The sequence below is a fragment of the Ictalurus furcatus genome, chromosome 4 (genome assembly GCF_023375685.1).
Source record: "Ictalurus furcatus strain D&B chromosome 4, Billie_1.0, whole genome shotgun sequence".
NCBI classification, from domain to species: Eukaryota; Metazoa; Chordata; class Actinopteri; order Siluriformes; family Ictaluridae; genus Ictalurus; species Ictalurus furcatus.
Window position 1 is genome coordinate 32,283,729 of NC_071258.1, and position 19,974 is coordinate 32,303,702.

Genomic DNA, 19,974 nt, shown 5'->3' on the forward strand with positions numbered 1-19,974 from the left:
CATAAAACTACATCTTATTGGCACGTTTTGGGAGGTGAGAGCAGACCAGAAAAACCCAGAGGAAACCCACTTGGACACTATTGTGTCCAGAGGAAACCCCCTTCTAATGCACTTTTTTTTTTTTTTTTTTTTGATTTTGATAAGCTATGATGAGTATTGTATTATAAATCTCTCTATAAAAAAAGCCAACAACAGAGTAAAAGCTTTCAAAGCTGACTTGATGTGAAAATTGTGCATTTGTCTCCCTGCCTTATATATGTGTCCAAAAAAGGATGGATCTCAAATCTTTTAAAAATTATTATGATTTTCAATATGATGTCTACAATAATGTCAATATGGTTGCTTTAGAAAACTTGTATATAACTGGGGAATATATATATATATATATATATATATATATATATATATATATATATATATATATATATATATATATATATATTGCCCCCAGTTATATACAAGTATATATATATATATATATATTTTAATTTCCCACTTATTCGGGACTATAAGTTGTGCAATATTAAAGTGTTTCACCTTTTAAGCAGATGGGAGTGTGCGTGACGTCACTCGAACTTGGCACAATCTTGCGCTCTCGTGCCAGAAAACTCCGTCATTCAGCTTCGGTCGCAGGTCGCGCGCAGTTGCACGAGGCTCCGCACAGAGCTGCACGCGCGGATGTGGAGTAAACACCGCGGACTCTGCTGAACCGGGGATCATTCGCGTTGAGTTTGTACCGCACCAGCAGCACTTCCACACAGAGGATATATCTCACCGGAGCTGCACACTGACACCGGATGATGAGCTGAACTGAGCTACGGGTCCTGCTTCAAAAAAAAAACCAAACAACAACCCAAAACAAACCCAAAGTGCACTTAAAGGTAAAGTTCATGTGTTTGAATGTGGTGTGTAGTGGAGTATCAGTTCACTGTTACTCTACTGTAAACATTTGACTGCTAATGGAGTCATACCGATTTTGTTGTTTCAAAACAATAACACTCACCAGTAGGCTGCAGTCTCCAGAAATCAACTTGACTCTTCAAGGGGACATCTTTTGAACAATTTACTTTACATAATTAACTAAACAATTTACTATGCATAATTAGACCTTTTAATTAGTACCTTTTTTTAATTATTATTATTCTAATGCACCTTTTTTTTTTATTCTAAAAGTGAATGGGTCACTAACTGCATGAACTTCCCCCATAAAAACCATCCACATTAAAGGTACAAAAGGTTAACCCTTTTTTTTTTTTTTTTTCCAATAAGGAAAAGTAGCCTAGAGTTTGCACTCTTTATGGTCTGAGAGTGTGTTTTCTGCTTACAAGTTTCGGTGTGCCAGTTCGTCTTGTCACCTGGTTAAACAGTAACTGCTGTGAACTTCTGAAGTGTATCCGTGTGGAGTGTCGAAAGAGCTGACAGATATTAGGTTAGGGTAGACTAGTTCGTTTTGGAGAAATCAACCAGACAAGCATTTAAACCGTCTCCTAGACTTCTAGAAGTAACTGCGTCAGACTGCGCTTCGTCCTTGTCGTTTCTTGAGATACACCAGTGGTCCTTCAGGTCCAGTTATATACCTTTAAATTGTCGTTAAAGGTGAAAGATACACACTGAGTATACGCACGATGTTTTCTTGATGGATTGTTAGCTTTATTTCTGAGTGTAATAGCCATTTTCATCCGAGCAGGACTTGTGTATTTTGTTTTTGTCAGTCGTTACGTTGATCATTTTTCTTCTATAAGCTCTCAGACACACGAAATCTTCCTTTCACTTATGAATATTTCTCCGACGAGACTCGTTCGACCCTTTGCTCCAGGGAACTCCATCGGGTTAATGAGTGATCAGTGAAAGTAACAGGAAACTGCGGTTTGCAAATTAATCTTGTCTTGGTTTTGCTTCAGGCTGCAATGTTTGTACAGTGACCTTGCTATGGATTTTAGCAACGAGGTCGATCTTACCAACAACAACAACAACAGCAGCAGCAGCAGCAGCAACAACATCATCGCTCCTCTGTGGAAGAAGCGTGCCACGGACCAGGTCTCGAACGGCAACCTGAAACCCAAACCAAGACCTTTGAGCTATCAGATTGACGGTGTCCTTATGACCGATTTCCCCGTGGAGGACAAGTGCTCTTTCACCCTCTCGCAGCCTGCAGAGACAATCTCTACTCCACAAGGAACCATGGTGATCAAACATGTTTTGAACAAACCTGCCCATAAAACTCGTGTTGTTAGGAGCATTAGTATCGGGCATCTATCCAGTGGACGCTTTTCTCTGGCTAGATTCAGATCAGAGAATAATAATAATGACTCTGTGGACAGTAACCAGGTGCCTAAAACCACCCTATCTACAAATACTGCAAATGGCTTGAGCAAAAAGGAGACCAAAAGAGCTCACGATCCTCTGAAACGCCTGTCCATGCCATTTACCCTCACCTCCCAGAGGGACCAGATTGTTTTTGGGGACTCGTCCCCAATATCAGATAGGCGATCCCCACAGCAATCTAGCTCTCCCTCTCAGAATTCCCCTCAGCAGCTCTCTTCTCCAGTTGCTCTTCAAACTTCATCTCAAAGCTTGAGGTCCAGCACTCCCTCCATCTCTTCTTGCTCTTCTTCCTCCTCCTCCATTCCCAGCACACCATCCGAGCCCTTTACCCCTCAATCTCTGTCTCCAGCTGAAGGCAGCACGGTAACTCCAGTTTCACGCCAAACCTCAAACTCCTCCCAAGGGTCAGAAGTCAAGTCACCCCTACCCAGCATGGTCCTCAGTACGCACAGCCCCGCCGCGTTAAAGACGGGCACCCAGCAGCTCATTCCTCACAACCTGGCATCGGAACATCGACCGGGCAAAAACGACCAATCTGGGGGGCTGATGGACCCTTCCAAACGTTCCCTCCGTGCCCGCAGCATGGTGGAGAGTGGCTCCTACTTCTCCAGCAGTAAGGACGTTGAAGTGCCGGATGGTGAGGATGCACCAGGGCTGTTCAGGAGAGGCCTGAGGTCCACGTCGTACCGCCGGGCTGTGGTCAGTGGTGTAGAGCTGGACGTTCCTTCTAACCTCCTAAAAGGAGTCACAGACGTGATAGATGGATCCAGGAGTCTACGACCCACCAAAAGCAAGGTGAGTGCAGCTTTATTCTTATCAGGAACATCATAAGACCCTGACCCGGTGGTAAATACACTTTTTATGATTATTATCAGCTCTAACTTTCTGAAGGGATTCTACCTGGAAAGCTTCCAGTTCTAGCTTTCTGGACTGGAACCTTTTCTAGATAGGGAAACTTCTGTTGACGTACTCTCCATAGACCCTTTAAGGATTTTCCCAGGTGTATAGTAGGTTACAGAAACTACAAAGATGGCACTAATTACAAGCCAGCTTAACAGCCAGCAAACTTTGGAGCCTTTTCTTGAATTCAAAAACGTCTGTAAGGTTCAACGTAGAACCTTTTGTTTTCCCCAGAGGGACAAATCAGATATACCCTTCAGGGTGCTAGATGGAACCATGTCTAGTCGGAGAAATTCAGTTATTTTTTCACTTTTATAAAGAAGCTTCAATCTGGAGACTTTAAAGGATTATTCAGTAGTCCCGGCAATTGAAAGGGTTCCAAGTAGAATCCTTTTAGCAAGCTACAAACCCCTGAATATCTACTGAACCCTTGAGGAACCATTGAAAGAGTGTACGCCAATGACAGTACAGACCTCAAATTCTTATTTTAAATCTGAATCCCTTTGATAAACCGGTATGGACGTACATGCGTACCGTTTGATGGATGTAAGTATGTAATGTAACATGCTGACCAAAACAACAACAACAACAACAACAACAACAAAGCCTTCCAAATCTGAAACATAAACCTTTTCAACAAGTCATATGAGCCGAACATTTTGTCATTTGGTTCAAATCCACATGACAGTTAGACAGTCGCTGAGTATCTGAAATACGAGCCTGTGCATTGTGCATTGTATTTGACCAGCGTGCTACATAATAAGCTGAGACATGCCTACTCTTTTATGGATTAAACAGCGTATACAGTGTGAATTACGTGCGAAAACAATCCGATTTTTCTGTACTGGCGCCCAGGTGGTGGAACGATCTTCCCCTGACTGCCCTTCACGTCCTCACACACATGAGTGACTTCAGCCTAATCTCTTCAAGGAACACTGACGCACACTTAACATAAATAAATCATTCGTCTATCAGCACTAAGGGTCAATATGACAAAAATATATCCCCATACTGTCAAAACATTTCTAAAGTACGCAATACGTATCACGATACAGACGTTGTAAAATGTTACCAAACGATATCTCTGATGAACAGTACACTGATTTGATCATTTATTACGCCGATTATATTCCATCATCACATCGCCCAGCTCTAATCATCACGGACTTCTCTCCCTCAGATCTTTAGACTCTGTCTGATTTTCTTATCCACGCAGATAACCGAGCACGTCTATAACTCGCGCTAGATAATCATGTCTGCTAAATATAGCGAATACGAGTCACGGTAACAACAAACATGAGCATTTAAATGCGGAATGATGTCATGAAACAGCCACCATTTTCTGTCCCGTCGCAGTGTTCAAGATTACCGAGCAGGCTCGTCAGAGCCACGTGAGAACTGAAGGACGTCGGTGGTTTTAGGAGCCATAAGCACTCGGCCGAGCACTTCCTCGCGAGGCACAGAGGCTGTATAAAGGGGTCACAGAGGTCAGATTGTTGAAAGGTTCAAACGGGCCGTGTCCGCTAATGTCCATCGTTCAGAATTTGACAGGCCAGTGTGAACAGAAGCGCTAAAAGCAGGAACACTCATATGTTTTAAGTCTTTTAGCTTGAGACAGAGAACATATGATGGACGTTAGTTTTTAATGTTCAAATCAACCGATTTCAGATTGTGTCGCCGATCTTATTGAAGGTATGAACGCTGAATGCTGTTTCTGAAAAGCGCGTGCTACGTGCTAGAGTTTTTTTTTTCTTTTCCTGTCACACACACCGCTCTCTAGATAAATGTAGAACAGTTAGCATAAGCTTGCTTCTGATCTTTATTAGCATTGCCTCTTTTTTTTGGTTTCCGCTAACCTTTTTATAACGTCGGTGCCTGTCTAGCGAACTTCTCTCTGAAGGATTACTGAGCACACAAATGCTAGCTCGTAATTAGTTAAACTCTTATGCGCTGTTTGGCGTTATTGTGCTAACTATCGTCCGTCACCGAGCGAGAATTTGTTTGCCGTTAGCCCTGGAAGACGGTTATTTAATATATTTAATAGACCAGACCTACTGCTAATTGCTAGCTGATGTTTTCTGCAGAATGGAGAGAAGAAGAAGAAAAAGAAGATGCTACGGACCCAGAGGACCTTTGACAGTGAAGGTAAGACCTGCTGTACAATCTCAAACGCAATCTTGGCGAGCTTTACCGACAGCATTATGAACACACACTGTTACAGAGGTGTTTAAAATGTACGGTATCGCCGTAGCATTTACCATTTTTAGCAGAGATAAACTCACCTAGCAGAAAAGCTCATTCTTTTTAAAGGAAACGGCGCAAGGACGCATTTATTTATGGGCGCGGTCGCTTTCTTTTTTGCGTCGACGTTATCTAGGTGTACTTTGACCTGCGAATTTGTGAACGGCGGTCAAACTAGAAGGCAGGAATGTGGATCGATTAGCTTGTGGGAGAAAAACGGAGATGCTACTAATTATTAATTAGCGCTGTCTGATTTCCGACGGTTGCTTGGTACACGTCGAACACATTGTTTCCACGTCACGGCAGTTCCTTTGTTTTCTAAAGCTGCCGAGATGTTGATGATAATTGTTTAAATTTGAAACCGAAAAGATCCGGTTTCACGTGTTTAGATTTCAAGGAAGTGATAAGAAAGACAAACACTGCACGTGTAAGTGTTTTCGTTGTCGTTTCAAATGTCAAGGTTATGATTTTTGGCTTGTAAGACGGGTGCATTCGGTCATTTAAGGTCATGCTGCCAGTTTATTATTGTCACCTATGTTGTAGCTACATTCACTGGCCATCTTTTAGGTACTATATAAGTCATTTAAGACGTGTGTGTATATATATATATATATATATATTTACCCTCGAACACATTCATCAATGGAAATGGATCAACGCTGAGCAGATATTATTTATATGATGGTCTGGGGAATACAGTTACCGCCACTTTGTTAGACCTTGTAGACATACTGTAGGACTTTAGGCGTACAGTTAGGACTGGGTTGAGAAACCTAGGATTGTTAGGATTGTTTGTTCCGGCAATCGGCACTTCCCCCACAAACATCCACTTCACACCGCTGGCAGCATTTCCATGACAAACATAGTCAGTGTCGTTAGCCACTCCATTTCCTTTACCCTAAGCAATGAGGCGTAATTTTCCAAACCACCTTACCACATCCTATAGCTCATTATTTTCGATGTGCACTGTGATCGTTATTCTCTACCCTGCATCAGGGTCCGTTTCTGAGCAAAGAGAGGATAGAAGTGGGTGAAACAAATCCAATCTGGCAACCCGGGGTACACTGATTAATAGATAATAACAACGGATCAGCTTGAATAAGTGGTTTGAGATGCTACATTCGGACATGTATATCTGTGTGTGTGTGTGTGTGTGTGTGTGTATTTTCTACAGAAGACGAGGTTCTGTATCAGAACTACCAGGAGAAGGCACTGCACAATGACTCGGATGAGGATGCTGAGCGTAGAGAGCCCAAAGCGGACGAGCGCATCGTGGTGCAGTACAAACCCATCCGGACGTCCTGGACTCAGCTCAGTGTGGTGAGACACAACAAACACACATTTTAACACATCATTGTGAACACGAAGCGCACATGCAAGATTTAACACAACGTCTCAGAAAGCCAGAATCCAGGTTTAGAGGAGCAGTGAGCGATATGGTAGTGTAAAAATATCGTGCCATGATGTCACCTCACAGCTCCAGGGCTTGATCCTGAGCTTGGGTTTTTGACTGCGTGGAGTTTGTCCCTGTGTCCATGTGGGTTCCCTGTTGGGTTATCCGATTTCCTCTGGGGTAGTCTCGGGTAATCCCATGCAGGATAAAGCAGTGCATTCCTTTGAAAAACCATTAGACACCATTTTTATTAACATGTACAACAAAAATATATTTTCACATTGAGAACAACGGATGCTTCTAATGCTCTCGATTAAGCATGCTTTTCATTTCAGTTTACTCTTAAGCATTTCATTTTATTATAATATCCATATATCATCACACCCGTGCACACTCACACCCACACACACAATAACAAAACCACAGGAGCCAGCTTAACGCACAGCACCTCATACCACTATTCTGTCATCGATCAACATAAACACAGCCGTCAGCTCTCCACCCAAAGGTAGCATGTAGGACGTTTCTTTCGTTTATTGTTGTTTGTCCAGCCCTAAACAAACAGTGTGTTTTTATAATTCAGCACATACTTACTGTACTTACACATGCAAGTAGAAACGTAGCGGTGGAGTCGAGGAATGCTGGGGCTATGAGGAATGTGGTTCAGTCCGGTCACACTGGAGTCCCAGGCTTACCGCCCTGAGAGAGAGAGAGAGAGAGAGAGAGAGAGAGAGAGAGAGAGAGAGAGAGAGAGAGGCAGGCAGGCATCTCTTAGAGAGATTGGGACAGATAGAGATATGGAGACAGCGAGGGAGACAAATATATTAATAATGGATCTCTTACACAGAGAGAGAGACAGGGGGAGATATTAATACATTATAATGGCTCTCTGACTGAGAGAGTGAGACAGAGAGTGAGACCGAGACAGTGAGACAGGGGGAGATATAAGTACATTATAATGGCTCTCTGACAGAGAGAGTGAGACAGAGAGTGAGACCGAGACAGTGAGACAGGGGGAGATATAAGTACATTATAATGGCTCTCTGACAGAGAGAGTGAGACAGAGAGTGAGACCGAGACAGTGAGACAGGGGGAGATATAAGTACATTATAATGGCTCTCTGACAGAGAGAGTGAGACAGAGAGTGAGACCGAGACAGTGAGACAGGGGGAGATATAAGTACATTAGAATGGCTCTCTGACAGAGAGAGTGAGACCGAGACAGTGAGACAGGGGGAGATATTAATACATTAGAATGGCTCTCTGACAGAGAGAGTGAGACTGAGACAGTGAGACAGGGGGAGATATAAGTACATTATAATGGCTCTCTGACTGAGAGAGTGAGACAGAGACAGTGAGACAGGGGGAGATGTAAGTACATTATTATGGCTCTCTGACTGAGAGAGTGAGACCGAGACAGTGAGACAGGGGGAGATGTAAGTACATTATTATGGCTCTTTGACGCAGAGAGAGTGAGACAGGGGGAGATATTAATACATTAGAATGGCTCTCTGACAGAGAGAGTGAGACCGAGACAGTGAGACAGGGGGAGATATTAATACATTAGAATGGCTCTCTGACTGAGAGAGTGAGACAGAGAGTGAGACCGAGACAGTGAGACAGGGGGAGATATAAGTACATTATAATGGCTCTCTGACAGAGAGAGTGAGACAGAGAGTGAGACCGAGACAGTGAGACAGGGGGAGATATAAGTACATTATAATGGCTCTCTGACAGAGAGAGTGAGACAGAGAGTGAGACCGAGACAGTGAGACAGGGGGAGATGTAAGTACATTATTATGGCTCTTTGACGCAGAGAGAGTGAGACAGGGGGAGATATTAATACATTAGAATGGCTCTCTGACAGAGAGAGTGAGACCGAGACAGTGAGACAGGGGGAGATATTAATACATTAGAATGGCTCTCTGACTGAGAGAGTGAGACAGAGAGTGAGACCGAGACAGTGAGACAGGGGGAGATATAAGTACATTATAATGGCTCTCTGACAGAGAGAGTGAGACAGAGAGTGAGACCGAGACAGTGAGACAGGGGGAGATATAAGTACATTATAATGGCTCTCTGACTGAGAGAGTGAGACAGAGACAGTGAGACAGGGGGAGATGTAAGTACATTATTATGGCTCTCTGACTGAGAGAGTGAGACCGAGACAGTGAGACAGGGGGAGATGTAAGTACATTATTATGGCTCTTTGACGCAGAGAGAGTGAGACAGGGGGAGATATTAATACATTAGAATGGCTCTCTGACAGAGAGAGTGAGACTGAGACAGTGAGACAGGGGGAGATAATACATTTGAATGGCTCTCTGACACAGAGTGAGACAAAGCGAGTGAGACAGGGGGAGATATTAATACATTATAATGGCTTTCTGACTGAGACAGTGAGACTGAGACAGTGAGACTGAGACAGGGGGAGATAATACATTTGAATGGCTCTCTGACACAGAGTGAGACCGAGAGAGTGAGACCGAGAGAGTGAGACCGAGAGAGTGAGACCGAGAGAGTGAGACCGAGACAGTGAGACCGAGACAGTGAGACAGAGGGAGATATTAATACATTAGAATGGCTCTCTGCCACAGAGAGAGTAAGACAAATATATTAATACATTTTAATTGATCTCTGAGAGAGAGAGACAGACGGACCGAGAGACAGAGAACGTTTATTGAGCACAAATGATCAATATGGTTATTTATTATTATTGAAACGAGGCTTTAAGGAAATGAAAATAGTCGTAATTCTTTATTGCTAATGCAAATGGGATGAATATAATTTTAGAGAAGCAGAGTGAGCCATAATGAGGGGCATGAAAGGGGGAAGGAAAAGAAAGACAGGCAGAGAGCTACTACATCCTCGGGGAAATGGCTCCAGTCAGGGCACGGCTCCAGCTCCTTGCTCGAATTCCAACAGATTCTTCCCCATGGAAAAAATGCAGAAAATGTGGAAGGCTGGAGCTGTAGTGAAGACTCCTGTTTGTGGAATTATGTAATCGGCTTTAAGTCTGGAACGGTCGGAGACTTTAATGATGTTTTCCACTTCGCCACCTTATCCCGGAATGTTCTGGAAGCATCCCAGTAACACACAGAGACGGACTGAGAGAAGTTATCAGAGAACTGTGTGTGTGTGTGTGTGTGGAATAGAGAGAGAACATGTGGAGGGATATGAAAGGAAACAGATGAGTGAAATGATGTGGACTCTGACATGGTGTAGAGATGGAACACAAGCATGAATAGAGGAATAAATGTTGGCTTTGTGTGTATGGTTGGGAGAGAGGTGTGTGTGTGTGTGTGTTTTGGCAGGGCACTGCTCAGGAAGCTGAGATCTGAACACAGCACAGGTGTGTTTATCTGACCACACACACACACACACACACACACACACACACACACACACACACACACACCACAATTTGGGAGAATAGTTGAACTGTTTGATTTGCATGGGCATGAAATCCATCCTGCCGAGAAATGAAGTCATTCGTGAACACGTGTGTCGATAAAGGTCACGGAGATCTGCTCTGAGGTGGATAATGTCAGGTTCCAGCTAAAAGACCGAGTGTTTTGGGCCTCGGCTTTCACCCCGTGTCACGTCTCCAGATTTTATTACACCATTCCTTGATTGCTTGATCTTCACCCCAGAACCCAGAAATCAATCAAAATCTGCCATTTGAAAGGAAGTACCAGTTCTCCAAATGCACCGAGCGGAATCAAGGACCGAGAAGCTTCTGGAGGCGATGCTTGCTCCCTTTATCATAATCATATCAGCTTACGCATGCAGCAAGTAAAATCTGCACTGTGCTGCCCAGTCGCATGTCTGGTTGCCCGGCAACCTAACAGACTAACATGTAATGCTAAGAAAAGGCATTTAACGCCGTGAGGATGTTCCCTTTATTTAACCCGCATGACATCACAGATCGTGAATCCCACGCTCCTTCCCAGATAGCTCTGGGGTTGTAACCTCGCCTTTGCCCCTGATTCTTAGTTTCAGTCGTTCCTGGGTTTCTCGGAAAGTGTCTGGTTTCCTGCGGTGAGGAGAGAAAATATCATTTCGCACTTCCTGAAGCCATCACCTGATTTCAGAGTGTACTTTGCCTCCTGGCACTTGCTGTGCTCAGGTAGAGTTCAGATGAGAGTTCAGATACTGAGGACGCGTTGCTTGGAAACGTTTGGTGAAGAGCTCGTGCTGCCAACCCTCTTACTTCCTCTCTGTCTCTCCTGTCCTGTTTTTCTCCATCGGTTCTGTTTGTCCTGCATGTTTACCGAAAGTTCTTTTGAAACGAGCCTAATTTTGTTTTAAAGGTCTAATACGTTAAATTAACGTGCATCCGAGGTCTAAAAACACTTTAACGTGCTCATAATTTTAACTGCAGGATCACCTTTTCTCCCCCAGTGTCACAAACGACTCAAATGATCCGTTCTAACGATTCATTCTAAACTCCTCCTTTCAGAGAGCATACTCTGATCCGATTGGTCAGACGTCCCAGTCTGTCGTGATCGGTCTACCGCTATTAGCGAGCAGCCGATGAAGACCAGAGGCGGGGCTTTTTATTACAAACCTACGTAGGTTAGTACAGGAAGTAAAGTCTGGAATCACTAACGACTCGATTCAGCTGTTCAGAATCGATTCCTTCTTTTGGGAGTCGATAACTCCGTCTGTCGTGCGCTTTGATTTTTGAAACTTTGCAGACTTTTTACATTCGCAAAACAGCTCCGTATAGAACACGCTACGTGAACGGGAATATTTGAAAAACCGTAATAGGTGCACTTTAAGGTAGTGTCATGAGGATATAATCCACGTGATATGAGTGAGTTTATGAGGCCAATAGGTAAACGAGAGAGAGGCTTAATGTAGGCGAGTGCATAATTTAGTGCACGGTCAGAGGAACGCCTCGGTTTGGTTTGTTCGGTGTAAAACCTGTGAAATTCTGATTTAAAAACTGGCATCTCAAGTGCCATAGCTGTGTAAAGTTTCACCCTGTTGTTAGAAGGTCACGAGACCGAAAAGACTAGATGTCCACGGACGCATTTTTTTTTTTTTTTAAATGGAAGCTTGTTTCACGCTTTTAATTAGCGCAAGGCTCTCCCATCGAGGCGTAGCAAGCGATCATGACTCAATCCATCACGATACATAAATTCCACAGCTGCATTCTGTTAATTGTGTCCTATACTCCAGCTGCATTGTTTGAACACCAAACATCACGATGAACTTCATCATGTCACGCACCCAGTCTTCAGAGATAGCCCGTGTTTACCGCGTTATACCCGTGTCTCTGAAGTTCAAAAGGAATCATTTGACACTGTTCTTACAAACCTAAAAACAAAAATGTAGTTTACTTTCTTATGGATTTTAAAGCAAGCATGTAAATAAATAAATAAATAAATAAAGAAACGTTGAACAGCTACTGTATGTTGGTCGAAGTCATTAATGGATAAAAGTGGAACAAATTTAACTTGAGACGGACGATCGTGCAACTTGAGATAGCTTCTCGTGCACACCGAACGCAAGCATTACCGAGCGTGACTTTAAAGCTGACGCAGTGCGCAGTCTTTCGTTTTTTGGAAAGATATTGCGATTTTAAATATCACAGATGACCGCGCTGAAGAGCAAAGTATAATAACTGAAACAAAATCGGCTCGGGTGACTGACTGTTCTCTGTTGTCGAGGATGTTGGGTCGATACAGGCTGATTGAGGCGGTATATATGATAGTTTGATATATTTTTATAGTCTTTAATGATGCTATTTTTAGATCAGCTCCCAGTGATAAGACGTTGCAGAAGTCTCCATTTCTCTCCGGTTTCGGTTTCGGTTTTCAGAAAGTCCTGAAGTTCAGTTTCGATCCGGGGGAAATTTTTATTTCAGTGCATCACTAGTATCAGATATTGGCCAACTTTTGGTATTGTATTCCAAATGGAAAAAAAAAAATATTTAAACCAGTTGTATCATTAGGAATGCCCCCACATCACCTCACCCTAACCCCCCCCCCCCCCAAACACATTTGTAATTGTTCAGATTTCACTCTACGGGACAGATCGTGGTTCAGGATTCGGACAGGATGGTCCGGGGCTGTGTTCGGCTCGTGCGCGGGTTATCCGGCTCCGTCAAGGCTCGGTCCTCGGGCGTGGCGGGGTCATTTGAGTCCCACTCCCGATTTCCTGAGATAGAATCTGATCTGTGGTCTTTGGGCGCTCCTGATTTGGGAAGTTTTTGTTGGGCACAAAGCAGCGGCAGCTTTTCATTCGGCCGGCTCTCACAGCGCTGCGGCTTTACCACCTTGTTTTTCTGCCCTGGTTATGAATGAACAGAATGCGTCTCAGGTGCCTGCACTTTCTCTGGAGGAAACTTGATCAGTGAAATGGATTTATTTCACACCCACACACACACACACACACAATCATTATAGGTTATTTGAGCATCATCACACATTCAAGCTGTACAAACACAAGCTCTTGTATAGATGCTTAGACATGCTGTATACAACATCCTAGCTCAATCGACTCCCAAACAGAAAGCTGGTGTGAGGTAAACAGGTGTTATTTATTTATTTATTTATTCATTCAAAAGGAAAAACCCCTCAGAATTCAGTAAGACCCCATTCCAGTGAGTGTGCTCAGAGCAGGTGTGTGAAGGGTGTCTTTGTTTCAGCTAGCTGATATCCGATTCTCCTTTAGTTTTTAGTTTCCTCATGAGCTATATTATTTACTCCCTTTAAAAGTTTCTCTCTGCCTTTCCCTCCTCCTTAGTTCTCTCACTTGGAGTTGCACATCTCTGTAATTGTGTGTTTTTTTTCTTTTTTTAAGCAAAATATCTGTAAAATCGCTAAATAGAATCAAATGGCCTGTCCTAATTTAGGTACATTAGCGATGCTAGCTACAGGAAGTAGCTAGCTATTTGACTTTGTCGAACCTGATTCATTCATTTCTATAACGGCAGCTTTTCCATGGAAACGCACAGGAATTCTTTAATTACAAAAAAATCGCAGTCACTGGTAAAACTGATATAGTATAAGAGGAATCAAACACTTCAGGCAGACGGTTATCGGAAAAGAATGAGCTTCGGGCTGGTAACAGTAGCCTTGTCGCCTCACACCACTCCATCTTTGATTGTTTTGTTTTTTTTTTCTTCCTAGAACAGCACACCTAACCAAATGTTTCTTTCTTACTTAGTAGTTAGGCAAGATGATCACGCTAACGCTAGGTAGCCAAGTATCATATAATAGCGCTAACAAGCTAACATGAGCAATCTCAGACTTATGTTTGGCTAATCATGTCATTTAAACCATGTCCTAACAAGCTAGCTGACATTAGATTGCTGTGTATACTGTGTATGCAGTATTTAGCCAGGTTTGCTGTGTAAACCGGTATGCTGGCTAATATTTGGCTAACTGTTTAGCTGTAATTAAAGCCAAGTGCTAACATGCTAGCTAGCATTAGGCATCTTGACTGTCTGAAGTCAAATATGATCTTGTGCTAGTCAGAGTTCAGCTCCGTGCTTCATCCTGGTTACTCTGGTCTCTTCCAGGTTAAGAAAAGTGGAGCGTGTGACCGGCTGAGCCAAGAGGAACGCAAGAGACAAGAGGTAATGTGCTGCTCTTCTTGCTTTTTATAGCCGTCTACCTTTTGTTCTTCTTTCTCGTCATCCATCCCCCTCTTTCTCTGAGTGCATTGGAACATACCACTTTGAACAGCTGGTTTTTGTTGGAGAGCTCTTAAGACCAACCTGATACAAGAATGTATTACATGTGTATATGTGTGCGTGTGTGTGTGTGTGAGTGTGCTGGAGTGTCTCTCCAGCATTCACTTAGTGACCTCTGTCCATTTGAGATATGTGTATTTAACCCATCAATCATACTTAGTGTAAACATTAGGGCTGATAAATAAACTTAGCGTCCTACTGCCTAATAAACACACCCTAATATAGACATAACGGATAGCGCTTCTCATATCCAAGTACTGTATGTTAACGTCTATAGCATTGTTAAACGCTGCATGATTAAACATTGCAACATTATCGCCGGTAGCATTATCGTGTTTTGGCTTTTCCCATCAGAGCTGTCAGCGTTCCTGGGAAACTTAAATGTTTTTTGTTTGTTAATTTGTTTCTCACTGGATGTTCTTTTAAATGCAGCACTTCACTGGAAGGGTGGAGTCCGTTCCAGAAATATAATTATCTAGCAGTGTTAATACCGTGTGAAATGTAACAAGGCCCGACGTCAAGATCCGATCTGATTTGATTAAAATGCCTGCCGTGTGTCATGAAATGAATCTCATGATCATCAGAAGTCCTGGTACTGTACATGTCCATGTGCTGCTGAAGTCTCCGTTCTGATTGGTCAGCAGGTGTTGATTAATTTCTTATAACAGCAGCTTTGACAGTCGTTTTGATTGCAAAGCAAGCCACAGGTTTATTTTAACGCACACGTTCTAATACGTTATCGGTTTCTATAGTAACAGTGCATTCACGGGGACCTGTATGAAAAACGCTGCAGGTTAATAACTTCTGAATAGTGCATTAGTCTGTAGTTACATCTGAGGTGTGAATACAGATGTGTGCGAAATCCTCATGATGTGTAACTCAATTCTAAATATATTGTCCATAGAGAGATTTATTTATGGAAGGAGTCTCCAGTGTCAGAGGTTTAAAAAAGGTTAAAAGGTGAAAACTTTGTTTTTAGACATAAACATAAAGTTCTTTCTGGTTATAAACATGAAGTTCCTTCTGGTTAAGTAAGTAATTCCCTAGAGCATGTTAGTGCAGGTTAGTGTTTGTTAGACTGTGTACGTGGCTGAACGGTATCATCACCGTTACGTTAAGTATCGCCGCTGTCATGTGTCTCTCAGGCCATATTCGAGGTGATCTCGTCCGAGCACAGCTACCTGCACAGTCTCATGATCCTCGCGCGCCTGTTCAAGGACTCGCCAGAGCTCAGCGACACCATGACCAAGACGGACCACCACCACCTCTTCTCCAACATCGTGGATGTGTGTGAGGCCAGTAAAAAGTAAGACCATCCTTCCCTTCGGTTTGAGGGAACTACTCGCTGTAGTTCGAGTTTGTTTGTGTGTGTGTGTGTGTGTGTGTTTGGCTTGAGGGTGTTAAATGTACTGATGAGTCTGATGCAAACCTGTGATTGGTTACCCAACGGTTCAGTCATGTAGGAGCAGGTCTGAACACGGTGTCCCACTATTTATTCACCCGCTTTAAGATTTCTCCCGATTCTTAACCCCTGGTACAAAACGACTCAGTTTACGGTGCTAAAGATTATTCAGTGCTGTTGTATTTAGTGCTGGATTCTGATTGGTCGGGAGGTTAATTTCCGATGCATTTTCTATAACGGCAGCTCTGACAATAACGCGGCAGGTTTATATCAAGCCGTTTCTATAGTAACGGCTTACACAAGGGCTTGTATGAAGGATGTTCCACATAATCTAAGACTAGGATTAAAAACTTGGATTAAAAAAAAACAACAACAAAAAGAAGAAGAACAGGAACGACCCCCCCACACCCCCCCCCCCCAAACAGACGTTCCGTGACATTAAATGTAACTATAAATGGATAAATGTAACGTTCTTTAATAATAATAAAAAAAAAAGATTTGCACATGCTGTCATTCAAAAATCATTGAATTTTCATGAATCTATTTAGTAATCATTACATGAATGAAGTATTTAATGTCAGATCTTCAGGTCTGTATCTGCAGCCTATTCGAAGCCGATTACGCTACACTCGCTGGAGTTCGAGCCGAGGTTATGCAAATATTATCTCCGTTTGAGCGATGCCGCTCGCTGACGTTCGGCGGAGTTTGTTAGCGACTGTAATGATGTATGAACTGGCACATCATCAGGAATAATACATCATACAGACACAAGAGACGCAACGACTTGTATTAATATCATTTCCACCGTTAATGACGATACATAAACAAACAAGGTTTAGCAATAACTCCTGGCATATCATGACTCATTATGATTTTTATTCTCCAATCGAAGGCTGAGCTTAAACCTGTGGCCGTGTCTGATTTCAGATCAGTCTGATTGGAACGGTCGGCGATATGACAAAAACGTGTCATAATCACACACTGTGACCTCGGAGCGAGATAAGCGATGTTTACACTCCCGGTCGTGATAGCGTGCGTGTGCGTGCATGTTTCTTAGAAATACCACAGACTCGTTCTAAAAGATAGGTTTGTGATATTTGGCGAAGTTGAAGAAACTCCGGTCTCTGTGAAACAACGATGGACCACCGACCTCCATCCACTCAGGACCAGGAGGCGTCACCTCTCGCCTGTCAGTCATGTCAGCTATCACTTCAGAAAGCGTTTGCGTTTTCATTCTAGTCTAGGCATGAGTTTTGGGGCGTAGCTCACAGCGATCTTCCACAGAAATTGTATTAATTGATTTCCTGCGACACATGACGTGGGTTTGGTGAGAGGAAAGCGGGACGGTTTGTCACTGTCCTGGTTTCTTCCATCTGTGTGCTGTGGCTTAATTTCCATGATCGCTAAGATTCGTTTTGAGGACGCCGAAGTGACTTAGAGTTGAGCTGAACGAGTCGAGATTGAATCACGTCCAGAACCTAGTAGTCTAATGGGTTGATCTTTCATCTTGTGGACGTGTATGACCTGAGATACCATATCCTGCCTCGGTTTAGTCTCGGTAAATGGTAGTGAAAGTGGAAGACCTCAATATCAAGTGAACTATAACCCTACGGTACGTTCGTACACACACTGATGCTCTGTTGAATGACCCATTGACCTCTGCGGAGAACGACAGGATCGAGATTGTGTTTGGGAGACAGTCACTGATTTCATTCTATCTGTGGGAAATAACAGACAGAGAGCAAGAGAGAGAGAGAGAGAGGGCGAGAGAGAGACAGAATTATCTGTGGGAAATAACAGCACTCAACTGGAAATCATGTGATCTCTAAAAACCCGAGTGCTCTCCCATATCCTGACGTTAAAGCAGGGATTCATTAAACCTCTGGCGCTGGAACTAACGCGAAACCCCTGACACTGAGCGGGCTAGCGGCCAAACGCCATCTGTTTTTTCAATGAAGAGAATTACTGTAATATCTTAGATGACTTTGAGAAATGATGTATATTAGACACATTTTTGGGGTCTTGTGCATGAAGCTGGCAATCAGAACTGGGTGAATGGAAAGAAACGAGCTGGAGGATCACTGGAGCTGTCACAATTCTAGCGAAGAAACGATCCCGATCTGCTTTCTGTAAACGCGCCCACAAAACTGGTTTTATAGTCTGGGGGCATTTCTGCTATTAACGTCTTCAGTTGCATCACTAGACTTGCGTAAATTCAGTCTGTTCCATTATGATTAATCTCTTTGTTTATGTTCTGTTATTGTTCCTTAAAGCACAAAGAATTATTCACAGTGTCACATGTCCGGGAACATTACGTCTATTTCCAATGACTCGCCTTGAGACGGGATACAATCCAAGCATCAAGCCGAGCACCGAGGGGTTTTTTTTGTTTGTTTTTTTTAAATCCATTTTTGCATTTGTTCTATTCATTCCAACAATATATGATAAAATATACTCCCGTTCAATTTAAATAAGGTATTTATGGCCGATACCTGATGTAGAGTCATCAGTGTACTTACTGTCATGTTTTTTTTAATGAGTTGAGAGGAAAGCGAGGGAATGCAGAGGAAACCTGCTGATTTATTTTCACGTTCAGCTTCTACATTACACACGATGTGAAGTTGATTCATCTCTACGTAAAATCCACCGAAAATTTACTCCGTCCAGCTCGTAAATCCGTAACCCGGCACAACCGCGTCGTATTTTTCGTATAGCTTCGAGTTTTCTCGAGATAGATACTTCACTAGCCTGTTTTTTTTTTTTTTTTTTTTTTTCCTTCAAATGTTTTATTCATACTGTTTCCCCATACGCTTTCACTTTTAAAAAAAAAATAAATAAAAAACTATGATCATAAGAAACATAAAAATCTCGAGTAGTTCACCTGGGTCACCATTCCCCGGAAATCAGTTAGTAACATAAGCACTAGAAAGACAGGAAACACACTTGGATCTGTTCTCCTTTTATTCATCCTCAGATGTTCTCATGCTAAAGTGAGCAGGATTGAACAACAGCACTCACACCCACGCTTCTCTCAGAGATGGACATGTACATGACAAGAGCAGGAGTCTGGAATGCCATGTGTGAGGGGGAGAGTGAGGGGGAGAGTGAGGGGCAGAGTGAGAGACAGAGAGAGTTAGAGAGGGTGAGGGTGAGTGTGTGAATGAGAGACAGAGAGAGTTAGAGAGGGTGAGGGTGAGTGTGTGAATGAGAGAGAGTGCAAGAGAGAGAGTGTGAGAGTTTGTGAAGGTGATAGAGAGAGAGTGAGAGAGGGTGAGGGTGAGTGAGAGAGTGCAAGAGAGAGAGTGTGTGAAGGTGTGAGAGCGAGAGTGACCGAGAGAGAGTGTGAGAGTGTGTGAAGGTGTGAGAGAGAGTGTGAGAGCGAGAGCGACAGAGAGAGCGTGTGAGAGTGTGTGAAGGTGTGAGAGAGAGTGTGAGAGCGAGAGCGACAGAGAGAGAGTGTGAGAGTGTGAGAGTGTGTGAAGATGTGTGAGAGAGTGTGAGAGCGAGAGCGACAGAGAGAGAGTGTGAGAGTGTGTGAGAGAGAGTGACAGAGAGAGAGTGTGAGAGTGTGTGAAGGTGTGTGTGAGAGAGAGTGTGAGAGCGACAGAGAGAGAGGGTGAGAGAGAGACACAGACAGAGAGTGTGAGGGTGTGTGTGAGAGAGAGAGAGAGAGAGAGAGAGAGAGAGAGGGTGAGGGTGTGAGAGAGAGAGAGAGAGTGTGAGTGTGAGAGTGTGAAGGTGAGAGAGTGTGTGTGAGAGGGAGAGACAGAGAGTGTGAGGGTGTGTGAGATAGAGAGAGAGAGAGAGAGAGTGTGAGGGTGTGAGAGAGAGAGAGAGAGAGAGAGAGAGTGTGAGTGTGAGAGTGTGAAGGTGAGAGAGTGTGTGTGAGAGGGAGAGACAGAGAGTGTAGTGAGTGAGTGCCTGAGAGAGAGTGTGAGAGAGTGTGAGAGACAGACAGAGAGAGAGAGAGAGGGAGGGAGACAGGTTTTGGATGAGGAAATGGGGT

At 43.4% G+C, this 19,974-nt stretch overlaps 1 protein-coding gene across 2 annotated transcripts in view; it reads left to right on the plus strand.

Annotated features, from left to right (window-relative positions):
* The first annotated feature begins 562 nt into the window (after positions 1-562).
* The window catches only part of LOC128607029 (rho guanine nucleotide exchange factor 26-like), a 47,534-nt gene continuing 28,122 nt past the window's right edge, over positions 563-19,974 (plus strand). Inside the window, exons 1-6 of one of the 2 annotated variants that reach the window (XM_053623646.1) lie at positions 563-881; positions 1,902-3,120; positions 5,310-5,370; positions 6,644-6,786; positions 14,393-14,449; positions 15,712-15,872. In XM_053623646.1, the coding sequence (XP_053479621.1) occupies positions 1,930-3,120; positions 5,310-5,370; positions 6,644-6,786; positions 14,393-14,449; positions 15,712-15,872 (1,613 nt within the window). In that variant the 5' untranslated portion in view covers positions 563-881; positions 1,902-1,929. Of the gene's footprint in view, positions 882-1,901; positions 3,121-5,309; positions 5,371-6,640; positions 6,787-14,392; positions 14,450-15,711; positions 15,873-19,974 lie in introns of both variants that reach the window. The other variant, XM_053623645.1, reaches the window with a different exon arrangement.